The sequence below is a fragment of the Phyllostomus hastatus genome, unplaced genomic scaffold (genome assembly GCF_019186645.2).
Source record: "Phyllostomus hastatus isolate PE091 unplaced genomic scaffold, TTU_PhHast_1.1 phas_contig_38, whole genome shotgun sequence".
NCBI classification, from domain to species: Eukaryota; Metazoa; Chordata; class Mammalia; order Chiroptera; family Phyllostomidae; genus Phyllostomus; species Phyllostomus hastatus.
The window spans coordinates 10,725,806-10,752,664 of record NW_025333869.1 but is presented as its reverse complement, the minus strand read 5'-3'; the positions used below and the strand labels follow the sequence as shown (position 1 = coordinate 10,752,664).

General features: G+C 51.1%; 3 protein-coding genes and 1 pseudogene across 5 annotated transcripts in view; 2 read left to right on the top strand and 2 right to left on the bottom strand.

The window, feature by feature from the left end:
• Window positions 1–18,298, bottom strand: part of MMRN2 (multimerin 2) — a 44,765-nt gene extending 26,467 nt beyond the window's left edge. The window contains exons 1-5 of one of the 3 annotated variants that reach the window (XM_045841948.1): window positions 18,164–18,298; window positions 15,670–15,771; window positions 15,204–15,344; window positions 11,713–11,809; window positions 5,171–5,410 (exon numbers count right to left, since the gene is read on the bottom strand). In XM_045841948.1, the coding sequence (XP_045697904.1) occupies window positions 5,171–5,410; window positions 11,713–11,809; window positions 15,204–15,249 (383 nt within the window). In that variant the 5' untranslated portion in view covers window positions 15,250–15,344; window positions 15,670–15,771; window positions 18,164–18,298. Of the gene's footprint in view, window positions 1–5,170; window positions 5,411–6,007; window positions 6,239–11,712; window positions 11,810–15,203; window positions 15,345–15,669; window positions 15,772–18,163 lie in introns of those variants that run through there. The other 2 variants (XM_045841949.1, XM_045841950.1) reach the window with 2 other exon arrangements.
• SNCG (synuclein gamma) lies at window positions 6,311–11,137 on the top strand. Its single transcript, XM_045841951.1, has 5 exons — window positions 6,311–6,565; window positions 7,354–7,395; window positions 7,724–7,851; window positions 10,473–10,544; window positions 10,837–11,137. Exons 1-5 carry the CDS (start codon window positions 6,445–6,447, stop codon window positions 10,855–10,857), a joined length of 384 nt encoding a protein of 127 aa, XP_045697907.1. The 5' UTR covers window positions 6,311–6,444; the 3' UTR covers window positions 10,858–11,137.
• Window positions 16,187–18,373, top strand: ADIRF (adipogenesis regulatory factor). Its single transcript, XM_045841952.1, has 3 exons — window positions 16,187–16,339; window positions 17,947–18,009; window positions 18,188–18,373. Exons 1-3 carry the CDS (start codon window positions 16,279–16,281, stop codon window positions 18,292–18,294), a joined length of 231 nt encoding a protein of 76 aa, XP_045697908.1. The 5' UTR covers window positions 16,187–16,278; the 3' UTR covers window positions 18,295–18,373.
• A 4,662-nt stretch (window positions 18,374–23,035) lies between these two features.
• LOC123821139 lies at window positions 23,036–24,282 on the bottom strand (annotated as a pseudogene).
• Between the last annotated feature and the right edge of the window lie 2,577 nt (window positions 24,283–26,859).

Genomic DNA, 26,859 nt, shown 5'->3' with positions numbered 1-26,859 from the left:
AGAATGTTTATTCAACATTGAAACAGTGGACTGTAAAAGTGCTGGGTACAAAGCCTGCACAGACTGTTCCAAGGACTAGAAACTCAGTCCCCCACCCTGGGCCCCATGGACATTGGCTCAGTCCTGGAGAAACTCTTTATCTGAATAGGTGGTTTTCAGCTGGGAAGAGGCAACTTCCCCCAGGTGTATTTTGAAACTTCTGGAGACATTTATGGTTGTCACAGCTGGGATGGTGAAGGTGCTAACGGCATCTAGTGAGTGGAGACGGAGGGCGATGCTCAACACCCTCCAATGCACACAGCACAGCCCTGCACCACCACAACAGAGTCAGCTAGTCCCAACTGTCAATAGGTTCAAGGTTGAGAAATACTTACTTAAAACAAAGTTCACTCCTTGCACATCCTCTGAACTGTTTCAGAGGGTCCGGGAAGCCTGAGTCCTGTGCATGCTGGGTTGAGTCCAGCCTGCTATGGAGTGACCAGGACTTTCCACCTAGAACTCCTGAACTGAAGTGTTGGCACCCACCCTTCCTGCCAGGAACTTTCACTCCTGACCTGCCCGAATCCCAGGCTCCAGCAGTGCCATTCTCCCTGCCACACTCCCCCTCCCTTGGCAACCTCATCCCCTTGGCACAGTACAGGCTTCTGGCCCAGAAGCCCTGGGAACATTCCTGACCTCTGCTTTGGTTTCCTCCAGCTCTTGGCAGCTTCTTGCTGGCCCTTTGAATCCCAACCCCCACCCCTGCCTCCCCTCCAAGCCCAGCTCCCTGAGGTGCCCCATTGTTCTCACTGCCTCCTGGTTTCAGGCCTGTGCTCTCTTTGCACCCTCCTCTCCCAGTGATCCACTGAGAGGCAGGCACCAACCGAGAAATGAGTGCAGGGGTCCTCCAGCCATGTTTAGGCCTGCCCTGAGCCTCCAACTCAGCCCTGATCTGATGCCCAGTTTCAGGCAAGAGAGAGGTGGCTGACTCCCTTAGAGCTTCTAATGGGAGCTGGGTGGTCTGGATTCTCCTCTCCTCCGCTTCCCTATTCTCAGGTTGGTATTTGAGCAAGGCACACCTACCCATCCCCCACTAGTTCTGGAAAGGTGGAGAAAATTCCCACTTCCATCCCCTCCTTGGGAGCACAGGGCAAGGTTATAGGGAAGGCTGAGAGCCTCTCACAGGGAAAGAGCTGGTAGAATCTCCTGAATTATTGATGTGCTGTTGCCACCGACCCCTGGGACACTTAAGTGCCTCTTAAGCAGCCAGTAAAACCCACCTCCAGCTGCCCCTGAAGTCTTCCTAGGGAAAAAGGGTGTGTTCTCTGCATCCTTGCTCTCAAAGGCCCTGAAAACAGCCAGGAATGTGACCACTGCAGGGGTGAATTTTGCAGGCCTTTGCTCCTGATCTAGAAATGGGCCTTGGCAGAGGAGCCTGAAACCCACTCAATATCCAGCCCAGAGCCAGTCTTCTCTGAGCATGATGCTGGCCAGTGGGGCTCTTCCCTGTTTGTGCCCAGGGCCCTGTGCCTCAGACAGCAGAAATGGGTGCAGGAGATGCAGCCACAGGCCTGGGCTCCATCCTGATCCTGTGTGACCCCCAGTGATATGCATGACTCCTCTGGGTCCAGCTGCAAAAATCACAAATGCCACTTGAGCATGGGTAAGAAGTTGGTGCTGAGGGCTGAGGCCAGGCCGAATGCTGGAAGTAGCATCTTCTACACTCCTACCCATCTTGGGAGAGATAGGGCAGAGGTTGCCTGGGATTTGCAGCCCAGATGTAGTCTCAGCTCTGACCTGTCTTTTAGGAGCTATGTGACCCTGGGTGGCAAGCCCCACCGACCCCAAGCCTCACAACACGTAAAGTGGAAAGAATAGTGGTGACTGCAGTGCTGTCACAACAGTGTGGACATGGGGCACCTTGTCTGGAGCTCAGCGTTTTTCCCCACAGACTCAGTTCTTCCTCTGAGGTGGTCACATCCTAAACTGCTACTCTCCCCATCCCCAGCAAAGCCAGGGAACACAAAAGAGCCTCTTCTCACAAGGAGTTCAATACCCCAGTTGTGGCTCACTGGTCCCTCCCTGCCTTTTGGGGACCGAGGAAGCACTCAACCACATCCCTCCTCCACCCCAGGACCTGGCTTCGGGTCCCAGGCTGTTCTGTTTGTGGGCAAAAAAGGGGTCACATACCCCTTGACAAGCTCTGGGGAGTCCTGCATGCCTTGCAAGCTCAGAGGCAGGAAGTAACCCCACAGGATGGTCTGAACATATAAATTCCTAACTAGAATCACGTCATGGTGTGTATTCACATCCCAGGCCTGTAGCTTCCCTGACAAACGTCCATCTTAAGACAACTTTGGAATAACAGAGTCATCTCTTTTTCCAGACCCCTCGAGGGCCAATCCCACCCCAGAGCACGAGGCCACAGAGCCCCTCATTGTTATCTTATTCCTCCAAATATAATCTCTGTGTGCTATAGATGTTGTTAACTATCCTGTACCCACTAATGTAAAAGACTATGTGTCTCTCCATTTTACTCTTTATCCAATCCCAGAGATTTCCCTTTGCTTTCTCCCACCCCCTTAATCTACCCCCAATGAATATCATGTAACTCCTTAATCTCATTTTTAAATTCTATTGTCTTCTTTTATTTATTGATTTTTAAAGATTTTATTGATTTCTTGAGTGGAAAAGAGGAAGAAAGGGAGAGAAACATCGATCGGTTGCTTCTGTCATGCTCCCAACCAGGCACCTGGCCAGCAACCCAAGCATGTGCCCTGACTGGGAATCGAACCAGCCACCTTTCAATTTGTGGGACAATGCCCAACCCACTGAGCAACACCAGTCAAGGCTATTAATTGATTTTGAGAGAAAAAGAGATAGACAGAGAGATTTGTTGTTCCACTTACTTATGCATTAATTGGTTGATTCTTGTATGTGCCCTGATCAGAATCAAACCCGAAACCTTGGCACATTGGGACAATGCTCTAACCAACTGAACTACTCAGCCAGGGCCTCCTTCTTTGATTCTAATGTATAAAATAAGCTGCAAAATTGCCATTCTTCAGAGCATCTTTTCAATCCATTGAGGTTTTGCTTCCTGGCTATTGTCATTACTTTGGCTCAAATAAACTCACAAAAAATCTCTACCAGTTTGGAGATTTCTTACGTTGACATGTGCAACCTTCTCCTTGAAAAGTGTCTCATCTGGGTCTGTGATCAGGGCTTGCCCCAAACTGGTGTGAGGGGCAAACACAGGGCAGGTGGCCTGGCTCTGGCAGCCAGGGGTGGTGGGTCCACCAGGCCTGTGGCTGATGGTGTCAGCACCCCTGCTTGAGTGCAGAATGCCTATTTGACCTCCTCTTTCCCTGTTGCAGGAGGGAAGCTGGAGCAGTGTTTCTGCCTCTCCCTCCACAGGAGCATGGGAAGCAATAAGCCTGAGGAAGCTATGCAGCACTTCCTTCCTTTCTCACCAGCCCCTCCGGAGACCTTGACAACCAGGGCTTAGCTGGTGGGAACTGAAGTTTCTGGGTTATGGGAAGGAGACCCAGCAGGTCTGCTGGGACCGCTAGGAGTCCCCTGGGACTAGGGATGACATGCTGGCCTGGGAATTCCTGGGCCAAGGTACACTTGTGTGCACCATCACATGCCCTGCACACACCAGGGCCCCCCAGACAATGGCTGAGTGACCCCCACAGGGCAGCCCATGGCAGTCCAGAGGCCCACTGTCCCTGCTCTAGGAGAATGCAAACCGTCCCACAGCCCAGAGGTTGGGGAGGAACAGGAGGGTCTCCTACTTCCTTCCTATCCAGTTGGGCCCTTCATCCTCCCTTGCATCGAAGGGAGCAGGAGGCCCAGAGACAGGGGCATGGAGCGAATGGCTTTGAGGAGGAAAAGTTTGGTCCTGAAATCAGAGCCAGGTGGCTGGCTTCCCCATGGAGAGTGCCCTGTGCCTCCCAGCCCTGAGCAGAACTGGGGACAAAACAGAAATGGGGCCTCTCTAGTCCACCCTGGGGCCATTCCTCCCCACATGACCATCCCTTCTCTCACTTAGGGTCAGTGCACACTTGCTTACACTTACCCTCTGCCCCTCTCTAGTCAAATCTGCTATCAGAAAAGTGTCCAACAAACACATTTACCTTGAAGAGTCAGGGCTGTGTAAGCCAATGTAATGGTGAATCTCTGACAGCCAGATGGGAGACTGTGTAGGCGTGAGATGGTCCTTCTTACCCTCCAAATCCATACAGATGCTCTCAATCAAGTTGGGGGGGGGGGGGGGACGAAGTGGTTGTTGAGCGGGAAAGTAAGCACATCTGAGGCCACAGCTGCCTCTGAGTACTCCAGGGGTCAGAGCATGAACTCTGGAGTCAGACTCAGATCCTGGTTTATGTTCTCCTTAGCTGTGTGACCTTGGACCAGCTGCTTAGCCTCTCTGAGCCTCAGACTCTTCCTCTGTAATGGGGGTGTTGGGAGGCTTAACTGAGATAACATTGGCAAGGTGGCTGACCAGTAAATAGCATCTGCTGTGGGCTGTGGGGTACCCTGAGGAGGGACTCATGGACCCGGTACCTTATCAGCAAAAGGATCCCTGGCCCTGGACAAACAAAATGCTGGAAAATAGTGTCCTGGTCCAGTGGCAAAACCACTACACTCATTCCCAGAGGGGCACTGAAGCAGAGCTAACTGGACACCATAGTGCCTTTTTGTTCTGTGGTAGAGTAGGGCACCCTTTCTGATCACTACTTGCTCTGAGAGCCAGGCTGAGTACCAATACCAGTCCCCTGGGTACTCAGATCAAAATCCTGTCCCCTGTAGCATCTGTTCTTTGTGGCTCACAGGCAAGCCACACCTTGCTCGTCTTTCAGAATTGACTTACTTCCAAGAACAGGAGCCACTTCCAGGTCAGCTGGAAACTGCTGGAACCACAGCTCCTCTGCACCCTGTGCAGGTTGGTTGATGGCAAGAAGTGCTCCTGCTTTGCCCAACGCCCAGGCTCATTCCCTGCCACAGGTCTGACAGGGAATTTCCTGTGGTACCCAGGAACTCATTCAGCCTCACAACTGCCCAGCCTATAGATAACATTAGCCCATTTCACAGATGAGTAACTGATATCCAGAGAACCCCAACTCTGACAAAGCTGGGACTCAGATCCTGCCCCATGGCCTCCCCTATTGCTCAGGCCCCTCCTTACCGTCTAATGGGGTCCCTGTCGATGTCCTCAGCCTCTGCCGTCCAGACCCCAGGCTGCCCGGGGCTGTGTGGATCAGGGAACGTGGTACGGGGGGCCTGGGCCCATGCCCCCAGCAGCCCCCAGCCTAGGGCCCCCCCAAGGCTGAGCAGCAGTATCAGGATCATCTTGGCAGTGGTCAGGCTCAGCGTCTGCCAGTGATTCCAGAACTGCTTCAAGTGAAGTCTTAGAAGAAAAAGAAAGCTGGGGACAACAAAGAGAGGAAGTGGCCTAGGCCGCCCAACCGGTGCTTCTGGTCCAGCCCTCCCCCCCCCCCACACACACACACATACACTCCCCACCCCCCACAGTGGCAGCTAACAACCCAGCCCATTCCTGTGCCCTGAGAGCACTTGGGTCACAGACCCTGGGAATTTGGGAGGCCCAAGGAAGTGGCCCCACTGAATATGTCCTCATGTGAGTGAGGAGAAGAGCACAAAGGTCGAGGTGGGGCTGTAAGAAGCAGTTAGTGAGTCGTAGGGAGACTGGTCCAAATCCATGCTGGTGGCCAGGAAGTGGGGGGCACTTCATTCCTGCTCGGTGCCTGTCACTGCTGGGCTATGGGAGCCAGCAGGTGGGGAGAGTCTCAGAAGGGGAAAAGAGCTGTCTGAGGGCCACACAGCGTATCACCAGAGGCCATGGCATGGGGAAGCCTCTGGGGGCCTGTCTTAGCTCCTGCACTTCACCTCGCCACAGCCCCAGGACAGGGTCTCCACAGTGAGTGGCTGGGTAGCCTAGGCTGGCATGGGAGGTTGGCCACTCTTGCCTGACAGGCCTGTGTAGCCCTGACCCCTACCCTACCTGGATTCTGGTAGCAAAGGCTCCTCCCCTCATGCCCTAGATGTCCACAAACACAACAGCCTCAGGTCTGAGAGCACCTGGCCAGGGCCCCTCCTGTAGGTAGGTAAGGAAGTAAATGAATGAGGGGCAGTGATGGATAGGGATGTTTCCAGACCTCTGTAGCCCCTCTGGGGAAGGCAGGGGGCAGGAAGGGAGAGTTAAGCCAGCAGGAGCCCAGGGGATCTGGACCCTGCTGCCAGCCTCTTCCCTCCCTCCCTCCCTCCCTCTCATCCCCACCCCCCAGACTGGCTGGGCTTCAGCAGGCCAGCCACTGCATCATCAATATTTCATTGGCGCGTCAATAAGAGGCAGCAGCGGGGACAGCGGCTGCAGCAGCACTCCTGCCAGCACCAGCCACAGCTTGCAAGGAGAGTTGGGCTCCTGTTCCTTCCACCACCATGGATGTCTTCAAGAAGGGCTTCTCCATTGCCAAGGAGGGTGTGGTGGGCGCTGTGGAGAAGACCAAGCAGGGGGTGACAGAAGCTGCTGAGAAGACCAAGGAGGGTGTTATGTATGTGGGTGAGTTTGGGCGGGGCAGAGCGGAGCAGCTTGGTGGCCGGAGCCTGCGATGGCCAGTTACTTTGGGTCTGACCTTATCCCCCAGCCCCAGAGTGACATTTTGGGAGGGGATGAGGACCTGGCTGTTGAATCGGGGTCTCGGGGAACACACCACCCTTCTGCACACACCAGTGCCCATTTGGATGTCCTCAGGGCCCCAGGAGTCTCTAGGATAGGACAGCAAGAGGGGTGCTTGGCTCTGAGACACACCTGTTTGTGTACACACAGAGGCTTGCATAAGCTCGCCCTGCTCCCCCATCACCCACAGGCTCCTTGACTCAGATAAGAAGCCACACTAAGACTGGAGACCCTGCAGGGAGCCAAGCTGGCAGGTACTCAGCAACCAGGCCACAGGTCTCCACCCTACTCAGAGGGAAGAGGTGGGATTGGGAAGATGAGACCCAGACTCATTGTCCTGTCCAGCCCTATCCCCCCCTCAGCTCCCTTAGAAGAGGAGGCAAAGGTGATGACTCAGCTTTCCTCAGCAGCACTGTTGCTGAAGCTTCCGAGGCCCGGGCCATGCCTAGGCAAGGTCCAGACCCCACTTCTCATCCCTCTATCCTGTCCTGTCCACTTCCCATCTGCCCTCTTCCTCAACGTGGCGGGCAGCAGCCTTTGAAGGGACTCCTGGTCTCCAGACACCATCTTCACTCACTGCTGATCCCACAGCTTGTCCAGTTGTTTTGTTGCCCTGACAACTCCCCTCCCAGGGAGTTGGGTCTGGGCTGATACCTACATTTTCTCCCTAGGGGCCAAGACCAAGGAGGGTGTTGTGCAGAGTGTGACCTCAGGTGAGGAGCCCCAAGACCAAGGGATGTATGGGTTGGGACCTCCAGGGACTTATGCACCCTGATACTAAAGACCCAAGCTTGGGATCCTCCTTACTTCCCAACTGGGGTCCCAAGCTGTACTTGTACCCAGACCCATCAGAACCTGAGGCTAGACCAAGGGTTGGCCTCATAATCATCAGAGCTGCCCTGGCGCCAGAAAGGAGGTAGCCTAGACTCTGTTAGAGCCAGAGGTTTGCATGCCCTGGGGAAGGGATGCTCAGGCCTGACTTGGGTAGACCAGGCTTGGGTAGGGAGGGGTTAGGGCCAAGGCCAGCCAGTCTTCCCACAGTGGCTGAGAAGACCAAGGAGCAGGCCAATGCCGTGAGCGAGGCGGTGGTCAGCAGTGTCAACACAGTGGCTGCCAAGACTGTGGAGGAGGCAGAGAATATTGCGATCATCTCGGGAGTGGCGCCCAAGGTAAGACCTGCTTCCTATCCCTGATTCTCAGACCAGTCCCATCTTTTCCCCTGGGCCCATACTCAGAGGAAAAGGGTGGGACTGGGGAGATGAGACCCAGACTCAGTGTCCTGTCCAGCCCCATACAGAGAGGCCAGCAGAGGAAGAGGCATTATCTTCCCATTGACACACAAGAAAATGGAGACTTAGGGGCTGCCCATGATCTGTTTGGTGTTTTCACACCCACTCATGTAGAATCCTCACAGCCACCCTGTGAGGGAGGCAGTTTGAGGACCAACAGGAAAGTGAGTCTCAAAGCCACACCCTATGGCTCAGCATTTAGAATATACCATGTTTGATTAGTGAAAGCAGGGTCCTGTGACCCCCACATGGTGACAGCTAGCAACCTAGGAAGTGGACACTGGGGAGTCACCACAACCCAGTGACCAGCCTCTCCCCAGCTGCCTGGTGGGCAGCTGCCTCCTCCCAGGAGGATCTGGGAGGCAGCATCCCACAGTGATGGTAAACTGAGACTCTGACCCTGCCCTCCTCCTCGGCCTTTGTAACCATGTGTTCAGTGTGTACCCAAGTGTGCAAGTGTGTGTGTGTGCATGTGTGTGTGCCCATGTGCTGCCCGGCAGTAGAGAGCACAGGAGGAGCAATGAGGTACTCCCAGGAGGTAAAGGCTGGTAGGGTGAAGCATCCCAGCACCCAGCACAGAGGAGGCTCTGCTTGAAGCATTTTATACTTATTAACTCATTTAATTGGCACAGAACCCTTGAGACAGGGTGTGGAAATGAGGCCTAGAGAGATTAAATATTGTACCCATGATCTCATGGCTAGTCTATGTGAGCCTGCAAGTCCCAGGGCAGTTGGGCTCCAAGCCTGTGTTCTGACAGACAGTCGCTGTACGAGTGCAAGTTCACAGTGGGAGCAGGATCCACACTGGGGCAGGAGGCATTCCCATTTCAGAGGGACTGTCTCCAGCTGTGTCTGAGGCCATCCTCTAGAAAGCTCCCCTACCTGGCACAGGTTTCCCAAGGCACCCAGCACGCAGAATCCCTGCTCTAGGTGTGGGTGACTGGCAGGGGAGAGGCAACCCTGCCCCTGGCTCTGGGGGCAGCACCTGAGTGTCTCCTTCCAAGACCAGCACAGGGTCTCCATGTCCTTGGAGAAGTAGCTGCTCCCTCTCCTAGTTCCCAGCTCTGTCTCTTACTGCTCTTTGACCTTGGGAGGTTGGCTACTCAACCTCTCTGGACCTCCACTTCCTCATTTTTTAAATGGGAAGGAGGTGAGAGCACTGGGTTGTATGATGATGCAGGGAAATGGCTCCCATGAAGCAGTTAGGACTGGCTCGTAGTGAGCACCCAAGAAAGGCAGGTGACTGTATCATTATCATCATCATCATCATCATTGCCTCTGGGCAGGACCCGTATATGCTCCAGGACATTCCAGGCCCCTCCCTCCCATACTCCCACCAAAAGAGGCCCTGGGGTAGGGCCAGACTGCTTGGACACTCTTTTCTGACCTTGGAAAAGGGCTAGCAAGCCCTTGGAGCCACCGCAGACCCTAGTGTAGAAGTGGCCACCTCAGGCCAGGCATGAATTGCCATCCAGTGAGCCGGGGAAGGACGCAGTATTGCTTATCTGTCTGATTGCTCGTGCCACTGGACTCATGTGCCTACTTTGGGACAGTAGGACTAAGCAGATGGCTACCCACCCTTTACCTGGAGGGGCTGCCCCAACTCTAGCTGGCATAGTTTGGTGCCTTTATGCCCCAGTCCACTAAGGAGCAGAATGACCCTCTGGTAGCACAGAGGTGACAGACCCTCCAGAGGTAGGAGCTGATCACCCAGTCTGGCCCTGCCCACCAGCTGTCACACAACCACTTCTAGGCAGGCCTCCATCTCAGGCAAGTGTCCCACTGGATGTAGGAGGGTAGGAGACAGGAAGTGAAGAGGACAGTATAACCCCTACTGGCCCTAACCAGATAGTCTGAACCTAGAGCCATCCCATCCAGGAGGTGGGGAGCAAGAAAGAGGGAGGCATTCATGCTCCTGGGGATGGGGTGGGCCCACGGCAAGCCAGACCTGATCCCTACAAGCTTTACTGCTTTGAGCTCTCAGACCTCAAGCTAGATACCTGGCTCCCCAGGCCTCAAGGTCTCAGTGTGATTATATGTCCCTTCTCCTACGGCTTTTTGGGGACTCAGGAGGACAAGGGTGTGTGATCAAGTGATTCAGGGACACTGATGGTGGGATCAGGCCTAGGACTTCAGGAGCCACTGCTCACATGCCCCTGCCCTACCCCCACCCCACTGGGTTTCCTCATTGAGGCCCAACCATGGGCTGCACAGAGATTCAGCATCAGCTTGCCGAGGTAAAGCCTGGCTCCGAGATATCTATTTGGTTCCCCAGAAGGCCTCGGCACCATCAGTCAGAGCCCTCACTGCGGGCTCTTAGGTGACTGTCACTCCCATAGTCAGTCTGGCCCTCACACCTCGCTCACCTTAGCTTATCATGTACAACAAGGTGATGAGGGCCTTGGCTCACCTTTGAGGCCAAGGTAGATGAGGCCACGGTTGGGGAGTAGCTGGGGACTCTGTGCCCCCATGTGGTCCCACATTCTCTTTGCTCCCCACAGGAGGAGCTGAAGCATCCTGCCCCAAAACAGGAGGACGAGGCAGCCAAAGTGGAAGAGGAAGCGGCTGAGGAGGTAGGAGCTGGGCTCCCAAGTGACTCTGGGGTTCCTGGGCAAGCCTCCCACCACAGAAGGTTTCAAACAGGACCCCATCCCTCGTAGACTTGCCATTTCCCTCCTGGGGTACCAGAGCCCTCAGGAGAGACTCTTGACCTAATGCAGCCCCCTGAACCTAAATGTGAGGTTTCCTCACACCTGGCCCTCCCAGGGCAGAGGGCTATTGATGACTCCTGTTCTCACCCCACTCAGGCTGGCCACTAAGGGATGGGGGCCCAGAGCTGTGTGTGAAAGTTATTCTCTCTACTAGGCCAAGAGTATGGGAGACTAGAGGGCTGCAAATCCTCTGCAGAGGCCCAGAGGACCACCCCTCTGCCTTGGAGCCCATCCCCTCCTGGCACTGGAGTGCCCAATCCTGGAGTGACCTTCGGGGTTGCCCATGCTTCCCCACACCTTCATCCAGCCACCCCAACCTTGTCTTCTCGTGCTGCCACCACTTCTATCTCTTTCCCTCGTCCTCCCAGCCTCTAGTACTTCTGACCCCATAGATGCTGCTGTGAATTTTTCTTTTTGATGATTTCAAATAAAACTCAAGTACCATGCTTCCTCTGTATGCTGCCTCATTCATGAAGAAACCCCCTGTACCTTCCTGGGAACAGAGGCTGGACCAGCCTGTTGGCCTGGGACCAGGTACCCTATAAAGACACCCGGGCATTTTTAGAACCTGCTCTTAGCAGGTTCTTAGGAGTTCCTTTAGGGAACTCCTCCCACCCCCAACTCATTCATCATTGCCAACTCAAAGGATGGAGGATGTGGCCCTGCTTTGGGCTGCCAGGACAACCTCCAGGACAGGCTGTACTCAGGAGCGTGAGACCAAATGCCTCCAGGTTTGAGCTTTAGCTCACCCTCTGGGGATGGGCCCATGACTGTGGAAGGTGAATGGGGGTCTCCTGGGCCATCCTGCCATGTGTTTTTGGCTCCAGTACCCTTTGGAGAATGGGACACGTAACACCCCTCCCTGGAGTAGATGGTAACTTTCAAAGATGTGAAGTCTAAATCCATATAGCCAGAAGTCTTCCAACCACCTCCTCACAGAGGACGCAACAGCTCAAACTGCCACCTTCCTTCACTAAGGAGTTTGTCAAGCATCAGAAAACACAACTGAGATGTATGAGAAGAAGCTCACCTTGAGAGAAAAATAGCAAAAAATGAACATTTGTTGAGCTCCTCCCAGGTGTCGAACAGTTCTGAGTGCTTTACTTCATTTAAGATTTTATTTGTTCCTAGCGAGAGAGGAGGGGAGGAAAAAAAAGGGAGACAAATATTGATCATGGATTGGGGACTGACCCATAACCCAGCCATCTGCCCTGACTGGAAATCCAACTGGTGACCTTTTGCTTTGCAGGAGGATGCTCAACCAACTGAGTCACACCAGTCTGGGTTTGTTTTACCTCTTTTAATCCTGGGAACAAATAGTTTGTCTGATCCCAGCTTCACCCAGAATGAACTGAAGAACAGAGAGGTTAAATAACTTGCCCAAGGGCACACAGCTAAGCAAGTGTGGGACTGGGAAGAAGCCCAGGTGGCCTCACTCTAGAGCCACTCAGTTGACTCCGTAAAAAAACAAAATTCAGCCCTAACCAGTGTGGCTCAGGTGGTTGGGCATCATCACACAAAGTGAAGGGTCACCCGTTCAATTCCCTGTCAGGGCACATGCCTGGGTTGCAGGTTTGGTCCCCAAGTGAAGCAACTGATTGATGTCTCTCTCTCACATTGATGTTTCTCTCCCTCTCTTTATTCTCCCTTCTCCTCTCTCTAAAACCAAGTAAATAAAATCTTTTTTAAAAATTCAACCAAGATCTTTTTTATAAGTTATTTTGAAGATTTTATTTATTTATATTTAGAGAGAGGGGAAGGAAGAGAGAAAGAGAGGGAGAGAAACATCAATGTGTGGTTGCCTCCCAAGTGTCCCCCAGTAGGGACCTGGCCCGCAACCCAGGCATGTACCCTGACTGGGAATCGAACCAGTGACCCTTTGGTTTGCAGTCCAGCACTCAATCCACTGAGCCACACCAGCCAGGGTTCAACCAAGATCTAATTGGCTTTATTAAGCAATTCATGAATGGGGCAGCATCCCTTCTAGGAACTAAAAGGGCATTCTGAGGGGTGGTACAAAATGGAAGATGTTTACAGGAAGAAGGATGGGGCAAGGGAAGTATAACAAAAGGAAAAAGATTTAAGCAGGGGGCAGGGACATATTTTCTTTGGGGGAAAAGCATGAAAGGGTTTTTATGATGAAGACTGCTTCTTCTTTCTAGGGAGAGGGAGATAGAGAGGGCCCATCTGGCAGATTACCTTAATAAGTGCTTGATCAGAAAATTCCATACTGGTTGATTATGGTTATGTTTCTGGGGAAGTTGAAACTGCAACTAAATCAGGTATTAAATCTAGGTTTGGTATCATGGAGTTTGAGCACAAGTGACACCATTTCGAGCCCATGGTTCTCTCTTTAACAACTCCTATGCTCTGCTATGGCCGCCTTGACTGAGTGGGCTCCAGTGAGTTTACGGCAGATGCCGCCACTCCCCAGGTTTTAAAATAACCTGGGACTGGGCCAGTACATGTCCTACATGAAGTGCTGCAGGCATCACACTCTGGAGGCTTGTTCAGAGGTGGCTAAGCAAGCCACTAGGGGTGCCCTATCTTTTGACACTCAAGACAGGTTAGGCTCAGAACATGTAAGTGATTTGCCCCAGGCCTGGCTGTTAGAGTCAGAGCTTGAGTTCATACTACTTTCCCATCCTGCCTCTGTGGTGCGGAGCACAAGTCAAGGGCACCCCTGGGGACTGGGAACCCAGCAAATGCAGCTGAGCTGGGTTATATACCAGCCTGCTGGCCTATAATATCCACTGCTGAGGAGGCAGATGGGAGCAAGGAGCTGCTAGCCTCCCAACCCCCCAAACCCTGCCATGGGAGGAGTGAAGGGTCTGGAAGAGCTGGGGCAGTCAAGGGTGTTCCTGCTCCTAGGCCCGGGCCCAGACACAGTGCCTGGCAGGTCTGTGCATGCCCCAGGAAAAGGCCACCAGGGGCATGGGTGTGCCAGAGAGCTCTTTGGGTTGTAAGAAAAAGTGAGAAGAAGCAGGGCTGTTGAGGTGACTGGGTGAGGGGACACCTAGACCTGGGACCTGGGGATAGTATTTTACCATACTCCCAGTGAGTGCCCTCTGCCTCAGCTTAAGGAACCTGAAAGGGTCCCTGATGCTTGCCCCAACCCTACACACATACTTACAGCCTGTTCCTGGGGTCAAGGGCCAAACATCAAGGTCTGTGCAGTCCAGGAAGACCATCCATTGGATACCCCAATCCATGGTACCTGTAGTGTACTTGCCTTTAAACCCACACATGTGCTCTCAGGTCTGTAGGGCTGCAGTTGACTTCCTTAGAGGAGTAACTGCTCTCTTCCTACTCCTCTCCTTATTAGAGAAACTCCTGGGGTGCCCTGCCCTCTCCTGAAGGGCCCTAGCTGAGTTTGGGGCATCCAGCTGTTACCAGACAGAGGCCTGGCCCTGAGTGGGTCTCCTAGGGCCAGCTGTAGTATGTGGGTTCTTGACTTCTTGTAGGAACAATTTCACAACACTAGTCCAGGTGACTATGAGGATGCATTTACTAAAGCTAGTGACAATGAAACAAGAAAGGGCTTAGCATAGAAGAAACAACAGGAGAGCCTAGGCTGGGTTGCCTTAGCTCACTGGAAAGTCAGAGAAAAAGGGGCCTTGGGGTCAGTTCAGGGGATTAGCCTGGGACAAGATGCCAGCTGCACACGGCCTTAGAGTTTAGGAGACACGTGCCTGTGAGGAAAGAAGTCGGGACTGGACTGGAGTGGGGGCAGGGTGGAAGGAAAAAGAAGTTATGCCAGTTGCTCCCACAGGGAGAGTGCACAAGCCTAGATGTTATTTCCAGGGAGGAAAGGCCAGGGTAGAGGAGGTTATCCCTGCCAGGGACTTAGGGTCTTCCACCCTGGTGACCATCTGAACCCATTTGTAATTTGTTCAGCCATTGTGTTCAGCTCTCTGTCTCCGTTTCCCTGTTCCACTTGTCAAGGAATTTTCCTAGCTTCTTACTATCTTGTCTCACTTCAGCCCATTTAATGCTTACAGTAACACTATGTCCCCCCACCATCAAGGGGAGGGATGTTTAGGCTCAGAGAGAGGAAATGCCCTAGGAGATCGTTGAAATCAAGGGTTCCTGCAGTCCCTGCTGCTTAAGAGACACTCTGAGCTGTCTCTATTATTACCTTTTGAGGCCAGCTGCTGCCTGACTACTTCAGTCTGATGCCAAATAGCCTCAGCCTCAGTTGCCCAGTGGGGAGCTTCCTAGAGCAGTGTAAAAGGTCTTTTAGGCTAACTGATGGGATTTCGGGAGGGTGGGCAGCAATGGGGCAGTAGCCAGGCTGGGTACTCAGAGTGGTGACCAGCCCTTGGGAAGTTCCTCACAGAGTCTCTGCGCTCTGGGCTAGACCCCAGCTCACAGCCTGGCGCAGCTGGCAGGGTGGGTGTGGCAGCCATGTAGTTGTCCCTCTCCCCACCCGACTGATCTCAGGGCAAGCCCCTTCCTCTTGCCCAGGACTAACATCTCCATCAATCCCTTCCCACCAGAGGCTGACCCTCCCGGTCTTACCATCAGTCTCTCCTTCCCCGCTTCCACACCCTTCTCCCGTTCCCATTACAGGTACAGAGTGGGCTAGCAGAGTGGTCCTGGGTAAGTGGGGCTTCCCAGGACTTCAGGGTAGGGGAGAATCCTACATAGGTGCAGACAGGCCTGGAGAGGAAGAATCAGAGAACAACACAGGAGAGGGTCGTTATGCCCCATGGAGACACGGGGTGGAGTGTGCAGAGGTGGCCTCCAGGCTCCAAAGCTGGACTCTGGAGTGGGCAGGTGCGAGGTAGGGTGGGGGCCCGACCTTCACCATTGAGCGCAGGCAGGTTGTGCCTCGAGAGTCATTTTGCTGTCCCTGATGGATCCTGGATTTTCCACTCACTCACAAGTCTTTAACTCCCCTCCCAGCTCCCAGCTGACTTTTGAGGGGGAGGGATGGAGGATGAACGCTGGTGACTTGCCCTCTGTGAGGGGGGGTGGAACTTACCTGACTCTCCCCACCCCTCTGCCCACCACATCCCAGTGGCGGCTGGCCGGTGGCCTGTCATCAGTTCCTTGCCCTCTCTGTGCTTCAGCTTCTTCCTATAAACTGATAATAAATAACACCCATTTCACAAGGTAGTAAAGACTATACCAAAGGCTTGAAAGCGTTCAGGCAGAGCCTGGCACAAGGCAAATGCTCAAAAAAAGGCAGCTACTATATTAATTTCTGAGATCCTGGCCTGGTGCTAACGCAGTGCTCATGGGTTGGGGGGATTCTCTGGGTCGGTGAGGGAGGGAGCAGGCTGTTGGGGTGTGGGAGGTGTGTGCACCCTTTTCCAACCCAGGCCCAGTCTCTCTGCAGTTCCTAGCCTGTTTCCTCACCCTGGTTGGGGCCACCGCCTTCCCACCAAGGCATGTCTGAGGCCAGGATGTGCTCCAGGGCCAACACAGCCCGGTCCTGGAGCAGGGCCCGGTCACTCCTCCAGTGTGTCTACTGGGAACCGCCCTGCGCTCCACCCCGGCCTCATTAAAAAAAACAAATACCAGTCAGCTCCGTGAGCAAGATACAAGGTACTTTCGGCTACCCTTGACAACCTCGCAGATCCCGGTGGGCATGGCCAGCAAGGGCTTGCAGGACCTGAAGCAGCAAGCAGAAGGGGCTGCTCAGGATGCGGGTGAGGACAATGCTCAACTTGGGGCATTTACAGGGGCCCCGGGCTGCACACTCAGGGTAGGGGGCGGGAGGCAGAAGCTGAGGGTCTTGGCAGCCCCAAAGTTCGGCGGTCCCCTAAGAAGCAGAGGCTGGACAGGACGCCCACCCCAACCAGCCCTGTAGATGATCCTTGGGCAGGATTGGGAGTGAGGGGACAGCAGTGTCCTGGGAGCCCAAGCTGCACTTTGGCATTGCTAGAGCCAATCTGAGGAGACTGCACCAGTGGGGAGAGGCCCCAGCAGGGTCCTTAGGGGAGGGTGAAGGTTGCGGAGACAGCAGGCTCCGCCACCCTCAGACCTCTGCCCACATGGATGGGGTGGGGGCAGGGGCACCAGACCCCACTGGGCTGTTTTGAGTCTTTCTCCTTTTGAAAATTAATTGTTTCCTTTAAGTACTGAGCAGGAGGGCCTTCCCACCCTCACCCCAGCAGAGCAGGTCCCCATCCTTAGTTTCTCCACCTCCGGCTCTTTCCTTCTCTGATCTGTGGCTACACTGTTGGGGGTGTGTTATGGGAGAAGGGCATGTGAGAGCACCCCTCGGCCCACCAGCATCAGCTCTTCCAGTCCCAGCTCAACTTCCCTTGGGACTGCAGCTCCCAATCTGACCTGCTCAAATCTCGGTCTACAGACTACAGGCAAACCAACCCCTCCTCCACCAGTGCCCTAGAGAAAGCCCACAGTTGCTCCCCTGAGACTAAAATGCCACCAGGAGGCCTCTATCCACAGGACACTTCCTTCCGGACATCATTTTATCTGTAATCTGGGTGCAAAGTGCTTTCTTTGTGGTCCTGGCCATGTCAGACCAGGATCCAAGGGCGTGGGTGCAGCAAGCCCTTTCAAAAGCAAGGATGAGTCAGATCTCTGGAGGCCGGGTGACCCAGCAGACTGCCTACCCGAGGCCCTGGAAATGCTGTTCACCATGGGCACAAACTCTGGTCCAGAGGAGATGGCCAGACCATGGAAGTTTTATTTCCTTTCTGTACTTTGTTTTCTAATACCTTAAGCTTCCTGCCCCCAGAGGCTCCGGCATCATTGCCCTCTGGGTGGAGGCACAGTTAAAGGAGGTTCTGAGAGGGCCTTGAAAAAGTAGAGGCCCAGGGCACTAAGGGTGCACTAAAGGTGGGAATTCAGGCACCTTGGGAGAGTTATTATTAAAGGGGGACCGGGTTCTTCCTGGGCCATGCCCAGCAAAAGCAGCTATAGCCCAGATGCGGGGCCCTGCCCTGCTCTGCCCTGCCCTACCTTCCTTCCCTTGTTAAGGCATTTTCTCAGCCATCCTGGAGATAGGATGGGAAGCAGGCCAGAGGGGAGGAACAGAGTTACAAATAAACAAGAACATCCCAGAGGCATGGAAAGTGCTACTGCTCCTCACTGACTGGATGGCCTTGGTCAAGGGGCTTTATTTACCCTGATGGCATCCATCCCTAAGATCTATAGCAAGGGTCCCCAACCCCCAGTCCACAGCCTACAGGATAGACTACTCTAGAGAACAGTTCAGGGGTGGTGGCAATGGTGCAACTTCTGTGGTCCATGATTCCTCAACAGGGACTAACAAATCTCTTTGTTTCAGTGACTGCAGCTGGAGCAGCAGTTCAGCAAGTGGTGGATCAGGCAACAGAGGCAGGGCAGAAAGGTCTGGTGGGGCTGAAGGGAAGGGGGAGGCAAAAGGGCAGGAGGGTGGGCAGACCCTATCCTGTGCAGACCCTCTGCCCACAATGCTTCCTGGGAATCGGACCCAGGCCAGGCTACCCCTGCATACCTCTGGTTCTCCAGGGCCCCATGCTTACCTGTCCTCTCCTTTTCTTCCCCAGCCATGGACCAGGCCACCAAATCCACTCAGGAAACCATCGACAAGGCAGCTAACCAAGTCACTGAGACTGTCTCAGGTTTTGGGAAAAAATTTGGCCTCTTGAAGTGACAAAAGGGAGCCCTGGGTGACTCCCCTCCAGGCCCTGCTGCCCCCTTGGCCTAATGCCTCATTAAAGCACATGTTCCTACTCTGTGTCCACTTCATGTCTCCTCCCCACCCCCAGCTGGGCCCAATACTCCCTCGACTAGAGCAGAGCCCCCATATCCAGAAACCTAGCACCGTCCCCACCACACAAACGCCCAGGGTCCTGGCATTTCAACTTCGGAAGCACACACAACTGTTTAAGAATTGGTTTCCTATTTTCCCTTGCGTGCGTGTGCGCGAGGCCACGCCCTCAAGCACACTTCCTCTCTCAACTGCGTATCCAGATGCTCCCTTATAACCGCATTTGAGCCCCCATCTAGGTATGTGCCCCTCCTGAGCTCAATTCACAAGCGATCCCCACTCCTCCACTCCGGAACTTCTGCCCCCCTTAGCAGGGGAATTGAATACTGAGTCCCCAAAACTTCAAGGGGCTCAGCTTGGGGCTGGAGCTTCAGGGCCCGGGCCTCGAGAACTGCCCTCCGATAGCTGCTCGGAGCACTGGGGCATCTGGGGCATCTGGAGCACTGGGGAATCTGGCACCCGGCGGCTGCGGGCCCCAAGCGGCCGGAGCTCGCTCGAACGACAAAGAGTCTCAGGGCCGAGCTTCCGGCCCTTGCTACCGCCGCCAGTCCCTCGGGGTGTTTAAGTGACAGCCTCATCCGGCGGTGAGTCACCCCGCAGGGCGTGGACCCCCTGAACCTAGCTCCGCCCACTGGGCTTGTTTTCAGGGTGGCGGCCGGAGCAGGCTCACCCACTACACACCCGACACGCCCGGGAGGAGGGGCCTGCGGCGCACGGGGCTGAACACGTGAGAGTGAAGTGTGCGACGGGCGGGGGTTGCTCCCTTGCTTGCGTGCGCGCGAGGCCACGCCCTCAAGCACGCTCCCTCTCAGGCCAGTCGACAGAGCCCCGCATTTTCGTCTGTCTGGTCCCCAGCACGTGTCCACGTACGTGACGCCAGCTCTGGGTGCGCCTTGTGGGTGGGTGACTCACAGTTGCCGCAGGATAAGGCCCAGCCTTCCTCCAGCCTCTTTCATCCGAACCCTCTGACACACCTAGGCTAGTGATGCCCGGTTCCCCTTTCCCACCTCCACGCCTTTTCATATGTTAGTCTCTCCACTGTAATGCCCTAGTTTGCTTCTAGACGAGTACATACGTAGTCATGACATTTCATTTCATGATGTTGATTACACGGCACCTACCAGTTCCGGGGAAATTAAGAGGAAAAGGCATCTTTCCTTGGGATGCAGACTCAAGGCAGGCTTTCTGGGAGACCTTCCACGGCCCGCCAGCAGGGGGCAGTGAAGCTCCCCACCTGCGTATTCCTTTCCCTTTGGCCACCCCTTGGGGGTGATGCTCTGCTCAGGTGATTTTCCCTTCTCAGTTCTGAGAACTCTGCCCAACAGGTTTCTCCTCACTGTCAACACCTCGCACCCTCATCCTAGGGCCGAGCCCACTTACATGCCTGGTTCCTTGTTGCTGTCCCCAAAAGAAGGCTTCCCCTAGTCTGCAAAATGGGCCAGGCTGCTCACTCTGGCCCAAAGGGAAGGTCCTTCAAGAGACACCTGGGGCAGCCTGGGTGGTAGATCTAGCATCTCCAGGAGCATATGCCTAGGTGGGGAGAGAGCATGTGGGATCACACTGGGAGGCAGGTGGGGCTGGACTGGCAGAGCCCTGATAGCTTTTCTGGTGTGCATCCCCTTCCTGTGTGTGACTCCTGTGATTCCTGGAGAAATCCCAATTGGCCCAGCAATCTGTCTTCACCCTGTTCTCCTGAAGACCAGGGGGGCTTCTAAGAAAGATTTTTCACCCTGGGATGGTGGGGAGCGGGGGTAAAGTGGAGGAAAGACAGGAAGAAGCAGCCCTTCCTTTTCCACTGTGTATTCCTATGGCTGGAAATGATGCTTGCAAGTGGGGCAGCCACTTGAAACCACAGGAGGAACAAGCCCAAGGAACAGCCAACTTGCTGATTAGGGCAGAGCAGAAATATAAAAAGAACCTGGGTCCTGGGTTTCCTTTATTCAGTCCCTAAATTAATCCTTCATCTGCCACATGCTAGGTGAAAGGATGCAGTTCTTCATTGTTTGAGCCACTGTGTATTAGGTTTTCTGTTGCAAACAAAAGTCTCCTCTCACTACAACTTCTTTCTCTCAGCCTCAGCCACACGGACCTTTTTTCATTTCCTGCTCACCTCAGGCTCTTTGCACATGTTTTTTTCTGCCTGGAATGCTGTTCTTTTCCCATGAACTACCATTGTCCAGTTGGCTCCTACTTTTTCATCCCTCAGGTTTCAGCTTCCCTGATGGGCCTCCAACACACACACACACACTCAGAATGAGCCTGGCCACCATTGATGCATTCTCACACTCCCTGTACTTCTTTTCCACAGTTATACTAATCAGTCACTGTTGGGAACTGCCCTGACTGGTATCAGAAGCTGAAACGCCCACCTAGGCTAAGGCTAAGGGAGCGCCCTTGGAACCATAAGCTAGCAAGGAGACAAAAGCTTATCTCCCTGGCAGGAATGCTGCTTCTGCTGCTTTATTCATAACTGAACCCCAAAAAGCTCGCTCGGTTAGCCAAAGACGGGTAAGATTCCCCAAGGGGGGAACGACCTAAGACAGGCACGATCACTTTGGGAGGCCCCCCAAAAGAAGGACTTGGGGGGCTGCAGCAAAAGGGGGTGATGGACCCTCGCTCCTCGGCTTTGACATAGCCTGAGTTCTCAGCGTCTGAGAGAAAACCTCCTTGTCTCCTGGTTGCCTTAGTTCCCTTGCTCCACCTAAGCCTGAAACAATGACAGGGTGGTGCAGCTCTATGCTAAAAAGGGCGGATTCCCCAGGTGATCAGGCCTAAGAAAGAACATGTAAATTACTGTGAAACCTCCCTTGTTTAGAATGCTTTCAGTTGAATAAGAGGGGTCCAAGGAGGAAGTTATGTTCCTCAAAATCTTACAGCTCTTTGACCCCGACTCAAAATAGACCGGCAGAGTTCCTTGTTTTCTATAGTTCCTTACTTCCCCCTAATGAGTACTGTACTTTACCTGAATTATTATGCAAAATGAGCCCAATAAAAGCAGGTATGGACTGTAAATCGGCGCGCTCCCCACTGGGGGGGGTGGCCATTTCGTCCCTACTTCCCCACAGAAACTAGTTTGTCTCTGTGCATGTGTGTTTTTTCTTGCGTGTTTATCATCGAGCCATCCACAGCGTTCCGTGGTCACTGCTGGCCGGTGACCCACACATCAAGTCACTTTCCTGTGTGCATCTCTGTGATGACTGTCTGTGGGACTGCAACCAAGTTTCTTCCACTAATTGGTGCATGCCCTGCCTAGATTGGTGTTTTGGCAACATTTGCTGAAGAAATGCAAGAATGACTCCTTTGGTTCACCTACTGGATAGCAATGAGTTCACATATTGTCAAGTTCATCGTGGTGCCATCTCTTCAATGCAGCTCCTTCCACACTACCTCCACCCCTCGTGCAGCTGGTGTTCCCATGACACCATGCAAACACCTATTTCTATGTCCCCCCACAGTGAGTCCTTAGGAGCAGGGCTAGCTAGGTTGGACTTGTCTTTTGCCCCATGTCTGGAACACAGTGGGCATGGTGCCAGGGTACCCCATGAGAACCCATAGGAGCCCAGGCCTGTCTCCATAAAGTTCAGGAAACTGGTTGAGCCCAGACTGGCTGAGGAGGTGAATGCTATGACCACTACATCTGCTAAGTCTTAGTCAAGTCTTCAAAATATCAATTTTTCCTTAGCAATTTCCCAAATAATTCCTAATTCTCCAAATTCCAGTTCCACAACTGGCAAGACAGTCACTAGCATTACCTTTTGGTTTCACTTGACTTCTCAGCTCTCATTCCCATCCAATTACATGAGAGACAAGGGGCAGAGTTTTCCACTCCCCACCTTCTCTTTCTCCTCTCTTTGTTATTTTTGGTTAGTTGTCTCATTTCTACTTTATGAAAACATGTAACATTTACATTCCATTCCTCCACTCTGAGCCACACCTTTGTTTTATCTTACATCTGCAACTGAAGGTATTGAAAGCTTTCTGCCATTCCTTTCCTGAAATATTTTCTGCTATCTCTTGGTTTGTTAGAGTTAGTCCTCTAGAAATTTCCTCAAGAATGGAATATTTGCAGATGAACTTGTTAGCTAGAACAAGGGTCTCAAGTTCTGGGAAGTTCTAAGTGTTATTACTAAAGGTTATTCTTGCTAAATGTTAAAATGTAGCACAACATTTTGCAAACCAGCTGTAAACAGGATGAGCTTGACATAAACCCAACAGAGTAAATGTAGACAGCTGCAAAAAAGAAATGAATGCATAATTGACCAAATACTGCATATATAAGCAATGACTGAGCCTCCCTTCTAGGCTACAGAGCTTTGGATATAAATCCTTTGTCTCCTTTACTTGCTGCAAGTAAATGAAATTACCTGAGACAACTATCACTCTTGTTCTTGAGGAGAGCAGCCCAAGCAGCCAACCCCTTGAGTTCTGAAACAAACTGAGAAGACATCTGGGGTTGAGTTGACAATTGTTATAGCTAGGCACCTTGGATTATTACAATGTATTTGTAAGTGTCTGTTGTTTTCTATTTTTGTGCATGGAATTTTGTATTTTAAAAAGGTTAAAAAGTTAAAATAAGAATAAAAAAAGGACTGTGTGAACCCTTGGCTGGGTTTGAAGTAAGGTTTTACAGAGACTGCAAGGCTTCTGGCTTAGCTTTTGCCTTTTAGGGGTGGCGGGTCACCTGTGATTGGCTGACTCTCCGTGGACTGCAGGGTGGACAGATTCAGCAAAGGTGGGCTTGCAGAAAGCTCCTCCTGGTTCTTATTAGTGTTTGTGTTGCTTTCCTTAGTTGGAAAAAAAACTGGACTAAGTCACCTTTTTATACTGAACTTGTTCATGTGGATACAGCAAAACCTATGGGAGAGTATAATCAAAGGTTATTCTTCATCCACCCACCATCTCTTTACAAAGGTCAACATTTTCTGCTGTAGGGATATAATGGACGTTCCTGTTGGCATGTGACACAGTGTGATGATGAGGAGGCCTCTCATTGTCTGAAAAGGCTGCATTGATAGCAAAATGCTTCAGGTAGGATTCCAAAAATAGTTATGATGTTGGTCTGGCATGGAAGTTTCATTAACTGTTTCCTCCTGTTGATGTAGTAATCATCCACTAGCTTCTTCCGAACTTCAGGGATGTTTGTAGTAACTGTTTTTTCTTCCATCTCCCTTTTTGTGTGCTGCTCCAGTTCTTCCTTCACTCCAGTCTTTCCTTCAGTGTCAATTTCTTCACTTACTGCTCATCCTTTTCTTCACTACTGTTGTCAGAGGAACTGCTAATTGAGTTCTCATCATTCTCATCTTTGTCTTCAACAGGAGGCTTTTTAGAACAGAATCAACACCAGGCAACCAACAGCTTCTTTCTTACTGTGCTTAGGCGAGCTACAGCTTTCCTTGCCAATTTACACTGTAATCTCAGATCATCATTGGTGTCTCGGAGAATATGATCTTCAGCTGCCCATCCATCTCAGCTTCTGTTCCAACCATTAAAATGGATCAGAGCCCTGGCTGGTGTAGCTGAGTGGATTGAGCCACAGCCTGTGGACCAAACCCTCGCGGGCTGGATTCTCAGTCAAGGGCACAAGCCTGGGGTGTGCAAGAGGCCACCACAGATTGATGTTTCTCTCCCTCTTTCTCCCTCCCTTCCCCTCTCTAAAAGATACATAAATAAAATCTTTTAAAACTCTTTAAAAGGGATCAGATACTGTGGAATCTTTCTGACTTTTTTGTCCTTCCCAACAATAACATCAACTCCAGGTCCGTGGGCCAGAGCCGATCTGGGTTTTGCGCAGGGTGAGGAGGGATTTAACATGCCACATCCACCAGCAGCCACCTGGACGTGGACCTCACTGGCATCTCCTTTCATGTGCATCCTTTGAGGTAAATTTTTTGGTGAGATTTCTTCATATGCAATGAGTGTAGTGTTGGCATTCTTTTTCATACTTAAAAGATATCAGGTTTTTATGGTTAGGTAGAAAAAAGTGAAGTGCAAAACAACACATTCATGTTAGGCTATCTTTTCTGTAAAGAAAAGAGGATGTAAGAAAATGCACTTCTCTACATATTTGTGGAAAGAAAATGAAGGATAAACCAGAATCTAAAGAGATTGGTTACTTTGGCGGGGAGGGGGTAAGAGGGAGGAGTAATGAAAATAAAGAGTGAATGGGAACAGGGTAGGAGAGAAGAGAAAGGCACTTTTCTGTTTTATCTTTTTGTAAAATTCTGACTTGAAAAAACATAGTAATGTTTCACACACCCTCTCCCAATAAACAAATAACTAAAACCATCTGGAATGTAGTAGAGGGGAACACAGAATGGAATATAAACACTAACAAATGATCCAAACTCTACTACAAATGAAGAAAGTGGTCACTCTGAAAGGGTAAAAAAGAAAAGAAAACACCTAAATAGCTTTGGAAAATAGCACACAGTCATGTGCCACTCGATTACAGTGATGCATGGGAGAAATGTGCCATTGGGCAATTTCATCATGGCTCAAGCATCATGGAGTGCACATCCACAAGCCTGCACACCTAGGCCACATGGTACAGCCTATTGCTCCTAGGCTCTAAGTCTGTACCGCACATTACTGCACAAAACAACAAGAGATTAAATCAAGCACAAGAGAAAATGATGCAAACAAGAGATGCAGTAAACACAAGATGTTTGAGGCTCCTGCTGGTGTAACCCAGCATACAGTTTTCTACTTTACAGGTAGAAAGAGTATGCTCTAAAATAGTGATAAAAAGTCTGTATAGTATAATAAATATATAAGCCAGTAACATAGTTGTTTGTTATCATTTTCAAGTATTTATGAACTGTACATAATTGTATGTGCTATACTTCTATCTGACTGGCAGCACAGTAGGTTTGTTTATACCAGTATCACCAAAAACATGTGAGTAATACATTGCATTATGATGTTACAATAGCTATGAGGTCATTAAGCAATAGGAATTTGTCAGCTCCATTATAATCTTATGGGACCATTGTCATATATATGGTCTATCATTGACCAAAATGTCATTATGTGACATATGACTGTATTGACTGGATCCTGTAAGGCTAAAGGCAAAAATAACTTACAAAATCCTGTAATCTAGTCAGTAAATGTGTTTCTCACAGGATTGTGGGTTAGCAGTTCTGAAAAAAATATATATACTACCATTTATCAATGGAGGATATATTCCAAGACTGCCCTCCAGTAGATGCCTGATACTGCAGGTAGCGTCAAACTCTATGTATACTGTGTTCTTCCTATACATACACACCTTTACACTTAAAGAAGCACATCATGGCTTCCCTTTGATATATCCAAATTGCCAGGATCACTACTTTTCAAGGATATGCTGGAAAAATGGATGATTCACATCCAAGCATGATGAAGTATGATAGGATGGTGTGAGATTTCATCATGCTACTCAGAACAGCACACAATTTAAAACTTATGCATTGTTTATTTCTGGAATTTTCCATTTATATTCAGAACCAAAGTTAACCATGGGTAAGTGAAACCATGAAAAGCAAAATTGTGATTAAGGTGGGGACTACTGTACATACTACAATTAAATGCACATGTAAATATACTAGATAATAATTGTTGGAGGAAGAGATAACAAATAAGGAATAGGGAACTCTAAAATGAACCCTGTGGTGTTGGACAGGAATCTAAGGTATCAATGTGTACTCATGGCTTTTAATTATACGTACTAATAAATATAGAAATATATGTGTGTGTATGAAAATGTTAGTAAATACATATACTTCCTAGAGCTATCTGCTGAGAGTCTTAAGAGAAATGATATCCCAGTAGCAATGAGCATACCTATCTCCCAGATCTTGATCTCTAAATACCATTCTCTAATAAAAGGAACCAGAACTCCAAGGAGAAGTAGTTGATTGTAGGGCTGGGGTGGGAAAATCCAAGATCGGCCTGCAATATCCTTGTAGTGCCGGAAAGTAAGAAAGTGTTAAAACAGATAGATAGATAGGTAGATAGATAGATGGATAGATAGACAGAAAGAAATAAAGATGATAGGAAGAAAAGAAAGAAAGAAGGAAGGAAAGAAAGAAAGAGAGAGAAAAATGGGGGTTTATTGAAAGCACACAGGAACCAACCCGAAGGAGTTTCTAATGGCTAAAGCTAGATTGATTTGAGCAACAAAATAAATAATGATAGTATTGGGATTTAACCAACAGAATAAGATAAATATTGTATTCATGAATCCCTACTGATATGAATAAAAAATGGATTAAATAAATGTGGAGAAGAGGCAACTCTTACTGTAGAATTCTAATTAATTAATTAATGTAGAAGAAAAGGGAAAATAGTGAATCACCATTAGGCAAACATCACAAAAATAATTATTGCAGGTAAGGTGCATTGATAGATGCTAAAATTAGTGTGCAAAAGTTTGAGAAGAGGTCAAATGAGTTTTGACAAGTGTGC

Excerpts from the sequence above, each read along its gene's own strand:
- SNCG (XM_045841951.1), top strand. The coding sequence starts at position 6,445 with ATGGATGTCTTCAAGAAGGGCTTCTCCATTGCCAAGGAGGGTGTGGTG. Across the intron at positions 7,852-10,472 it reads TCTCGGGAGTGGCGCCCAAG|GAGGAGCTGAAGCATCCTGC; the intron begins GTAAGACCTGCT and ends TGCTCCCCACAG. Across the intron at positions 10,545-10,836 it reads AAGAGGAAGCGGCTGAGGAG|GCCAAGAGTATGGGAGACTA; the intron begins GTAGGAGCTGGG and ends TCTCTCTACTAG.
- ADIRF (XM_045841952.1), top strand. The coding sequence starts at position 16,279 with ATGGCCAGCAAGGGCTTGCAGGACCTGAAGCAGCAAGCAGAAGGGGCT. Across the intron at positions 16,340-17,946 it reads AGGGGCTGCTCAGGATGCGG|TGACTGCAGCTGGAGCAGCA; the intron begins GTGAGGACAATG and ends TCTTTGTTTCAG. Across the intron at positions 18,010-18,187 it reads AACAGAGGCAGGGCAGAAAG|CCATGGACCAGGCCACCAAA; the intron begins GTCTGGTGGGGC and ends TTTCTTCCCCAG.